The sequence below is a fragment of the Sparus aurata genome, chromosome 1, assembly GCF_900880675.1.
Source record: "Sparus aurata chromosome 1, fSpaAur1.1, whole genome shotgun sequence".
NCBI classification, from domain to species: domain Eukaryota; kingdom Metazoa; phylum Chordata; class Actinopteri; order Spariformes; family Sparidae; genus Sparus; species Sparus aurata.
In genome coordinates, this window is record NC_044187.1 from 27,742,698 (window position 1) to 27,753,004 (window position 10,307).

Here is a 10,307-nt window from a genome sequence, read left to right on the forward strand (position 1 = left end):
ATTCAGTTCATATTGTGCCTACATGACGCATATATAGACTGTTTGTGTTCAATCAAATTGCCCGTCATCACAACAAACATTATTAATCGTCTAAGAAAGAAAAGCCAGATGCTTCAAATAACATTAACAATGGCTCTATTCTATGTAAGAGCACTCCAAGCCACATGTACAAAAAATCTACATTCGGCATTCACAGATAAACATTGACAGAGTGATCACTGAGGCTTACAAATAAAATTTTATTATTACATTATGAACTCGCATACACACAACTTACATCATTTTAATAGTGCAATCAGATTACAGAGAACCCAAAGATGTGACGATACAGTTGACACAATAATTATCTGTCTCAGGGACACTGTCTTACAAGTGAACTGCTTTTCACATTGGAACAATTCTATAACTTATCATAAATAATAGACAGACATTTTTCTTTTTTTGTTATTTCCTGTTTTGTTAAGAGTCTTCAAAATACTCCTTATTCTTACAATATTCCCCCATTATTCTTCTGTTTCCATTTCTCAGTGAAATCCAAGCAAAGCAGCGGGAGAGGGCATTAAATGGGTTACTGATAGAGATCATCATTGCCTTCGTCTCTGTACAGGCCTGGCCTCCCTGATCCAGAGCCCGACCCCTGGCCTCCAGACCGAGTACCAGTATCAGAAGGGAACCTGGTTGGAGAAATTAAAAGGATGATTCTGGAACGTATCCTGAAGAAAGCAAGACAACCTGTTCTGTAGCGACACATGTCTTTTACTTGAATATACGTACCTGAAGCTTCCAAAACCTCGGCTCTGCTGCAGAGTTTGAGCAAACATTTCATATTTGCGGATATCATTGTCACTGACTGAACGACGAGCAAATCGCATTGCCTCCTCAAAATGGTCCTTCCTGATCTCTGGGACTGGATCAAAGTCCTCGTCCTGCAGACAACAGAGAAAACACATTATAGAGACTTTATGGAGAAACAACACAGTCTCTATCTGCACACATATGTGTGTGTGTGTGTGTGTGTGTGTGTGTGTGTGTGTGTGTTCCCAGTCCAAAGGCTGATAGTTACAAAACACACAGCCGCCCTTTAGGGAACGTTTTTATCTTCCACAGTCTCCATCTGTACCGGGCACAGACAGCCTGGTACAGCTTTGGGCAGTGGGGCATATATATTTATGTGTGTGTGTTTAAGGAGAGGAAAGACTTAGAGAGACCCAATTATCAGCCTCCTATTCAATACAGTATAGCATGGTGTAAATAAGCTAGTATGTAGTGCAGCAGTAGCAGTCTGACCATCGGGATGCCTGGTCTGTTCTGCCTCTGACGCTCAGCCTTGATCTCGGCCTCGATGGCCTCACGGATGGCCAGCTTACAAGCCCGCTGGCAGATCTCTGTCAGGTCAGCTCCAGAGAAACCCTCCGTGATGCCAGACAGGTATTCCAAGTCCACATCCTACAGGATGAAGAAAAAGGAGATGCAAAAGGAAGGATTCACATTATCTGGCATCATTATCGTAGAACTGGGGTTACCATAGTAACTAAACATTTTACAATTTTTATGACCAGATTATTCATGTAGGATTTTCTGTTCTCTAGGAGGGAAGGTTTCTTAAGGTCCTGTGTGTAGGGGCAGAAATGGAATATCATTTTCATAATCATGTATTCAGTGTAATCACCTGAGACTAAGAATCGTTAAATGAAGCTCTGCATCTTTAAACACATTACATATGAGGACCATTTGAGGAGCTGATGTGCAGCAGAATTGGGTTTTTTTTTTGGTTTTTTTACTGGCTAGAAGACGGTGGGCTTTTTGGGGGGGGATTTTGTCTTTAGTAACTGAAGCAGCACACCTTTTTTGCCCAAAATGAATAGAGTATATCTCTGCAGCTACAGGATCTATATGAAAATATTTGTCAAATCTTGTGAAATTTGCAAATACCAGCATTAAGCTCACTGAGTCAGAGTAAAATGAATCTGGAAAACAGAATTGAATGAAATATATCATTTCCACTTTGCAAAATTCAGCATTTTTAGAGTGGAAATCCCTTTGGAATGATAATTGCAGCCTCAAACCTTTAGAAAGCCACAGAAAAACATCTGATCACTTCTCTGTCAAGTGAAGCAGAGCAAAGTTTGAGAGATTTTAGTAGAGATGTATTTAGGCAGACTATCCACATGGTGCATGTATTGGCACCATCTGTACCATTTTAGATTCCTCATGTTACAGCTGGAAAAACTTATTATTATAATAATTTAAGCTTATAATGTTTTCTTTAGTTTCACTCCAGGTATTCATTCCATCTAAATTTTTTCACTTGAATCTGTAGAGTCTCAGCTCTTATACGGCATATTGTTTGTACTGTTAGCATGAAAAACTATGATTGCTAGTGGCAACTTTGTGGGCATGCACCGTTTTTGTTACTTTTGCTTTAGTTGCTTGGTGTTAGAGTTGTAATTTGTTTGGGTTAAAGTTATGTACTTTTAGCTGAGCTTCTTCCCATTGAGTGGGTATGCTGTATGACTATGTAGCTACATTATTAGCATGCCCTTTTATGGTGTGTTGTGTAGTAGGATACCCCTGTATGGTGAATGCTATGGTTGTGAAGTTTAAATGCCAGCAAGCTATCAAGACCCAAAAGCTAGAGTTACTCTAGAATTCCACTGGATGCATGTAAACTCCAGTACGTTTTTGCTCCATCGTCCGGAAACCCACTGACTGCTTTTGAGACAGCTGGAATTGCAAAAGTGACGAGATCCCACAATAATTACATAATCATGCGCGACCGCAGTTATACATATGTGTTATAAACACAACAAGTGTTTCCAACTGAAGGATTAGAAGAAGTGCTTGGATTTGTCTCTCTTTTGAGATTTTTGTGCTGGCATCAACAGGGAGTGGTTTTATTATGAAAATGAACTAACTGTTATGTAGTTGTTTTGGTGTTTGACTTCCTGTCTGCTCTGCTCTTGTTGCATCGTGCTCCGGCATCCGTCAGATATAGAAGCCCTGCATATCCATGCGTATCTCCGCTGCGTCTGCCTATCTCTGCAGAGAAGGTTTGCTCTAGAGAGGGTCATGTTTTTAGCAGCCACCGCAGGAGAGGGTAAGACGAGGGATGTTCAGTTGGTTGCAACCTCAACATCTGTGTATGTGTGTGTGTTACTAACTCGTGCAACAGGGGACTTGCGTAGGTTGGCGTTCAGGATTGCTCTGCGTGATGGTTTGTCAGGGAGCGGGATGTAGATGAGCTGGTCTAAACGACCTGGCCGCAGGATGGCAGCGTCGATGATGTCCGGTCTGGTGCGACAGGTAAAGAGAGTGAAATGACCAGAGAGAATAATCAATTTTCACTCCTCAGACCACAATCATAAAACAAATTCCCACAAGTACCTGTTGGTGGCACCAATGATGAAAACATTCTTTTTGTCGGACATGCCATCCATCTCTGTGAGTATCTGGTTGATGACTCTGTCAGCTGCACCCCCTGCATCCCCAGCTCCACCTCCTCTGGATTTGGCGATGGAGTCTAGCTCGTCAAAAAACAAGATGCAGGGGGCCGCCTGTCTGGCCTGTAGGCAGAGAAGAGGCCAAGAGGTCAGCAGGTTTACTGTAGCTATGTTTACATGGACAATATTGCTTCTATCCAGTGGAGGGACCCACATTGTTTCAGAACCAACAGATCCACAGAGGATGCCATATCCACTGCCCCTCCCCTCAGTCACATCTACATACTGTTTGTTGACTTCCACTCAGCTTTTAACACAATCTCCCCGACGAAGCTGATTGGAAAACTTGGAAAACACTCTCGCCTTGAGAAGAAAAGCTCTGCAACAGGGTATTGGACTTCAGATTGGCAGTCACACCTTCCTCTACATTAGTGCTCAACACCGGAGCCCCCCAGGGCTGTGTGCTCAACCCCCTCCTGTTCACAGTCCATCCATGACTGCACTCTCAGGCTGTAATTCCTTCAGAAACTTAGGGAGGCTAAATTCTGGAGCCATAGTCTGGTCAACTTTTACAGAGGAGCAATAGAAAGCATCCTGACTAGAAACATACAAACTAGTAGGGATCATGCACGGCCCAGGACAGGAAGGCTCTACAGTAACTGATTAACACTACACATTACACCATTGAGGCGTTCAGCAATCCTTAAATCTTTTAAAATGGCCCGAATAAAGTCTTACTGGCCACAGACAGTTCTTTCTGCTGCTGCTACAAGTCCATCCCCTCTGGATCAATGCAACCTAATATTAGTCCAATGTGAGGCCAACATGTGTAGAAAGAATATATTTATCCCAACCAACCATTCAAGGTGATCATAGTAAGTGGTTACATGAATATTAGGCGCTAACATTTTCCTATTGGACTGATTATCAAAGGTTTATAGAACCCCCCTTGATCTGCTTGAAAATTAATAAAGATCAGGCCAAATCAGATTAGTCTCTTACCACTGAGGTGGTTAAATGAGGCATTTTTATGGGGCTATGAGGCTATTAAATGATTATTAACGGAAGACAAGGCTCCTGCTCCTACCTTATCAAACACGTCCCTGACATTGGCCTCTGATTCTCCGAACCACATGGTGAGCATTTCCGGGCCTTTGATGGACACAAAGTTTGCTTGGCATTCGTTGGCGATGGCCTTAGCCAGCAGGGTCTTCCCACAGCCTGGCGGGCCGTAGAACAACACTCCACGAGATGGAGTCATACCAAACTTCAGGAACTTGTCCGGATACTCGACAGGGTACTGAGGAGGGCGAGAGGAGCATTGATGGATTATTGATGGCACTTGTGTTTGCAGGTACATGCAGATACTCCAGAGTCCAGAGATTGTTTGAGTGTTTTTCCACCTGGACAAGCTCTTGCAGTTCTCTCTTGACCTCGTCCAGTCCTCCGATGTCCTGCCAGCTCACCTGAGGCACCTCTGCACAGGTCTCTCTGAGAGCCGAGGGGTTGCTCTGACTCAGTGCCCACTGAGGGAGGGCATGGTGGGGTCAGGGAAAGGAGACATTGTTCTTTGAGGGACTAATAGATCACAGCCTAGAAAAGGCCAAAGTCTGTTTGTGTGTATTTGTGTGTGTGTGTGTGTGTGTGTGTGTGTGTGTGTGTGTGTCTGTGTGTGTGTACTTGGAAGTCATCCATGGTGACGGCCAGTGAGTTGAGCAGGTCGGCATCGATGGATTCGTCCTCCAGGTCTATGAGGGTCATCTTCTTGCGGATGGCCTGCAGAGCAGCTTCTGAGCACAGAGCAGCCAGGTCGGCGCCTACGTGACCGTGGGTCTCTGCAGCGATCTGAGAAATGTTAAATACCTCAGGGACATTGACATGAATTTATTAAACAGCACAACAGTGTTTTATAGGACATTTTTATGCCTAAACAAAGTAAATAAACAACTCTCGTTGTGTTCATGACTGAATGAACAAACTGACCTTAAAGGACAACACAGTTTCATACTGTTTTACTTTGTTTATATGTGGCGGACCCTGCCACCTTTCTAGCTTCAACCACGTAATGTCTCTTCAAAATATGACCTAAAACAGTTTATTATTAAGATAGTTGCTGACTGATTTTTCTTTAAGCAATATTAGCTTCAATTATTCCATATTTTTTATGTTGGTAGAACCGAGGCTGCTGCACTTCCTCACCCTCTCCAGGTCGACGTCGCCAGCCAGTTTCATGTTTTTGGTGTGAATCTGCAGGATCTCAAGTCTGCCGGTCGTGTCAGGAATTCCAATGTCAATCTCCCGGTCGAACCTGCCTGGAGAGAGACATCACCATACTTGAAAATGTATGCGTGTTTTGTATGCTTTCTTTGTGTGTGTGTGTGTGTGTGTGTGTGTGTGTGAGTGTGTATGTGTGTGTGTGTTTCTTGACCGAAGCGTCTCAGAGCAGAGTCCACGCTGTTCGGTCGGTTTGTGGCTGCCATTACAACCACATGAGCTCTTTGCTTCAGGCCGTCCATCAGGGTGAGGAGCTGTGAGACTATACGCCTCTCCACTTCACCATGGGTCTACACACACACACACACACACACACACACACACACACACACACAGTTACATTGACCACAGACAACAGAAGCAGACATTTTGTACTGGTGCTCTACTGATATATAAATAAGTATAAAATCTGACACATTCACTCTGATTGTACTTAATATGATTGCATGTGACAAATAAACCTGATTGGTTGATTTGATTAATATTGTTTACCTTCTCTCTCTTGGGAGCGATGGCATCCAGCTCATCAATAAAGATGATGGCCGGAGCGTTTTTCTCTGCCTCCTCAAACGCTTTTCTTAGGTTGCTCTCTGACTCTCCGGCCAGCTTACTCATGATCTCAGGACCTTCACACAATAATGCAAAGCATCTAAAGCTTATTTTCTCCTACTCAGATCTACAAATAAGAGAACTGGTGGTTAAATAAACATTTGCAATCAGGTTCTGTGTACTTTATTTTCAAAGTTTTTCACTTTGCTGGAGCAGGCTTGGCTATTGTCTTCCTCACCACAGAGCCACTATGTGAACAAAGACAAAAACCTTACCATTGATGAGGAAGAAGAAGGCACCAGTTTCGTTGGCCACAGCCCGGGCGACCAGGGTCTTCCCTGTGCCTGCAGGGCCGTACAGCAGGATCCCTCTGGGGGGCTGAGAGAGAACACCAGGTAGAGGTATGAGTGGATGTTGTTTCCACATGTGAACATTCTGATCCAGATGAAAAAGCCAATCACTTCACTTCAACTGTGGCGTTGTTTTATTTTCACCTCTGAAAATGTGTGTTCACTTGTGACAGTAACAGCATGTGAAAATGCGGAATTCACGTGTAAGAAAAGCGAATTGTATGTGCCATGTTTTGTTGCCATGTTTAAATTTTTGTTCACATGTAAAAATAAGCAATCACACCTGAAAATGTTTGAAATTTGAAATTCATGTTTTTTTTTTTTTTAAAAAGACAAAAAAAAGAGAAAGAAAATAATTTAAGGCGATTTCCTGTGCCTTTTTCCATTTCCGCATGTAAAAAAAAGTCAGCCACATTATAAACGTATCCAGTTCCCATGTGGCAGCACCTCATCTCATGTCAAATTTTGTGATAAATGTGGAATTCACGTGTAAGAAAAAGTTAAATTTCATGTGATTTCATGTGCCATGTTTTGTGTCCACATGTAGAAAGTCTTATTCACATGTGATGAAAAGCCAGTCACATATTAGTGCACCTTGACTCCGATAGCCTTGAAGAGGCCGGGGTGTCTGAGAGGAAGCTCCACCATCTCTTTGATCTGGGCCAGCTGCTTCCGACAGCCACCGATGTCGTCGTAGCCAATGTCATTGAGGCTCTCCTCCTCGTCCTGTCCAGGCAAATATGAAAGAGTCACATCTGGATGATTTATTCTCAGTCATGGCCCTCATACCTGTTGCCAGTAAGGTTAGCATGGTTAACAACATAAACAACAAGAATCAATGGATCCACCCAGCCCAGGCCTGAAGTGCATGTAGTGTTTTTCTTGCACCAGTAATAATCAAACAAAATTATTATGATTTAAACACAATTATTGTACATCTAAGTCTACAGAAAGACAAAAGCGAGTGATTGTGAACATTTCCACCATGTTGTCGCATCAGCAGTTCTTCTTGATAATATGCCTCTGAATGAACCAGTCCAGACGCTCATGGCTCTCTCACCGACCTCTCTTTTGATTGGCTCTCCCTCGCAGTAGATGACAGTGTCTGGGGCAACGATGCAGTGAGGGCTGGGGTCGGTGTCCATCACCTTGAACTCCACCGCCCTCATGCTGCCCCTCACCAAGAAGATGTCATCTGGCAACACAGAGAAGAGAAAAGAAAAGTTACCACATAGAGAAGCATCTGGATGTGTTGTGGATGGTGTTGAGGTGATGATACAAGTACAAACATGCTGATATGAGCAAATATCGGCTGTCACACCACGTAGTAATATCTATGGAGGGGTTGTGCTTTGAATGGAGCTGCTCCCCTGTATTAACATCAGCTGCAGACGAGTTGCAGTACCTGTATGTATGGGCCGGTAAGCCTCCAGAAAGTACGGTTTGAGGAAAACCTCAAAGAGGTTTCCCGTCAGGCCTTCAATAGTGTCATCTATAGGGAGGACGTGGATCTTTTTCCCATATTTGATGTCAGGGCACGCATGAATACTGTGATGAGACACACACCAGCAAAAATGTACGGATTATTCCTGATAATTCCATTATTAATATTTCCAAACCTCATATGTAACACAAAGAAACAGGAGTTGGTGGAATGTAACCAGGTACATTTACTTCAGTTCATAGTTGCGGTATTAACTCTTTAGTGTGCTATGGTGCAAATATTTTTGCTGAGCGTTGTTTCTTATTTATGTTGTTTATATTGTTCGAAATTTTTTTTACTTTTTTTTTTCTTACTTTTTTTGCTTATTTATTATTCCTGTTTTTATTGATGTCCTCTATTTCTACTATCCCTTTTGCTGCTGTGACAATGCACATTTCCCTGTTTTAGGTTAGTTAGTTAATAAACAATGATCTCATCTCATCTCATCTTACTTGAGTATTTCCATTACTGCAGCTTTATACTTCCCCTTCACTCCATTCTGGAGGCAAATATTGTACATTTGACTCACTACATTTATTTGATAACTTGTTACTAGTTATTCCTCTTTTGCATGCTGCATTAGATTAGATTAGATTAGATCACATTTTCATTGACAATAAGATATATAAAAAAACAAAACATAATGATGATAATGAAATGTATGTACATTTAATATCAGATGCTTTAAGACGTTTATTCAAGTACTGTTTGTATGGGTGACTTTCCCTTTTACCAAAGTAACATTTGAACACCACTATCACAGGTGTGAGATGTACCTGATGACATCACCAAGCCGGACACGCAGGTTGTTGCGCGTCACGCGATTCATGCGTATGCGTTCCTCCCCACAGGTGTCATCAGTCAGGACGATACACACCGTCTGCCGACGCTTCCTCCCTCTCAACACCACTGTGTCCCCCCGGAAGAGCTGCAGCTCCTCTGTCTTATTCTGGTGAAACACACACACCCACGCACACAGAGATCTCAGAAGAAATACACACATGACACGGATATATTTTTACACACAAACATCCAGACCTGTGACAGGCTGACGATGCTGCTGTCTTCATTGAGAGCTTCGTCCACAATCAGTCTGTTGGGTCTCTGTTTCTGCTTCAGGATGGCAGTGGAGAAATCTTCTCCCTTTGGGCTTCCAGACAAGGGACACATTATGACTCTCTCACATGCAGGCCCTGCACTAGTAGCTCTGATTTCCTCATGTGACACTGAGCTGTATTTAGACTCTCTTTGGTTCAGTGCGTAGCAACTATATCAGTCTGCAAACATATGAAAAAATATCTAATCAATAGTTTGGAGTTTAACGCAAGAGTGATTTTATAAGAAGCACATTTCTTTATGAGACGAAAGTGCAAAATATGCCAATAAAACATTGTACAGCAGGTTCAAATACGCATGATTAAGCATACACACACCCTAACACCCATACTGTACACATGCAGCTGTTTCACTCACTCTGCTCCTCCTGAACCTGGCATGACTGCTGTCCTTTGTCTCGTCAGATTTCAGATATCCTCAATTTTCAGGTCTGGTCCCTCCCTGTCGTCCCTCCCTGCAGTTGTTTACTGTGGTATACTCGAGAGCTGATCTTGTATGGTCTTGTATTTCTGCTGCGATCAGTGCCAAAAGTTTCAGCTTGTGCCTGATCTGATCTGCCCTGGTGGGGTTTTGGTCTTCCTGGAGCCCAGAAGCTCCCAGCAGAGAGTCTCAGTCTTTTGTTTTTCCTCTGTTGCCTTGAACCACCATGTTTGTGGGAGCTGCGCCCTGCCTGTTTATCAGTGGAGGTATAAATATGGCCGTCTGCTGCCCTGTCTTATTTGTAACCCGGTCGTGCGAGCGCACACACACACACACACACACAGATCCCAAGCACTTACCTTGGAGAGAATCCCAGGACAGATATAGCGTGATATTTCCTCCTCCCCCCGCTTCTAAGCAGCAGATGCTGGCACAAGTGCCTTGCTTGTCATGGAGAACACTTCCCCGCTTACTGTGAAACATTTATAGGTCAAAATGAATTCTGCATCACACCTATTTTCCAAAGGATCATCTGGATTAGTCTTATCTTTTGTAAAACGCAGTGTGGTCTCTCCTCCTTCGACTCCCTGTCGTGGTGACTGAGGGGAGCTGCTGGTGTGACCCAGCTGCTCCAAACCCCTGGTTGGATTCCCTCCCTTACACACACACACAATG

The 10,307-nt window shown here is 43.3% G+C and overlaps 1 protein-coding gene across 4 annotated transcripts; it reads right to left on the reverse strand.

Moving 5' to 3' along the window:
* Positions 1-219: 219 nt before the first annotated feature.
* LOC115578804 (transitional endoplasmic reticulum ATPase) lies at positions 220-10,237 on the reverse strand. Of its 4 annotated transcripts, none has more exons than XM_030411997.1 (18): positions 9,992-10,237; positions 9,135-9,246; positions 8,873-9,045; positions 8,019-8,161; positions 7,678-7,808; positions 7,208-7,339; positions 6,539-6,641; positions 6,207-6,340; positions 5,869-6,004; positions 5,640-5,752; positions 5,121-5,285; positions 4,844-4,966; positions 4,528-4,740; positions 3,385-3,563; positions 3,162-3,291; positions 1,288-1,446; positions 775-926; positions 220-674 (listed from the first exon to the last, which is right to left on the reverse strand). In XM_030411997.1, exons 3-18 carry the CDS (start codon positions 8,923-8,925, stop codon positions 569-571), a joined length of 2,172 nt encoding a protein of 723 aa, XP_030267857.1. In that variant the 5' UTR covers positions 8,926-9,045; positions 9,135-9,246; positions 9,992-10,237; the 3' UTR covers positions 220-568. The 4 variants fall into 4 exon arrangements, with proteins under 4 accessions (XP_030267857.1, XP_030267853.1, XP_030267865.1 ...); XM_030411993.1 differs by lacking the exon at positions 9,992-10,237 and adding an exon at positions 9,570-9,962; XM_030412005.1 differs by lacking the exon at positions 9,992-10,237 and adding an exon at positions 9,570-9,676 and having other exon boundaries at positions 9,135-9,239.
* Between the last annotated feature and the right edge of the window lie 70 nt (positions 10,238-10,307).

Excerpts from the sequence above, each read along its gene's own strand:
- LOC115578804 (XM_030411993.1), bottom strand. The coding sequence starts at position 9,592 with ATGCCAGGTTCAGGAGGAGCAGA. Across the intron at positions 9,247-9,569 it reads CCAGGTTCAGGAGGAGCAGA|CCCAAAGGGAGAAGATTTCT; the intron begins GTGAGTGAAACA and ends CTTGTCTGGAAG. Across the intron at positions 3,564-4,527 it reads TCAGGGACGTGTTTGATAAG|GCCAGACAGGCGGCCCCCTG; the intron begins GTAGGAGCAGGA and ends CTCTGCCTACAG.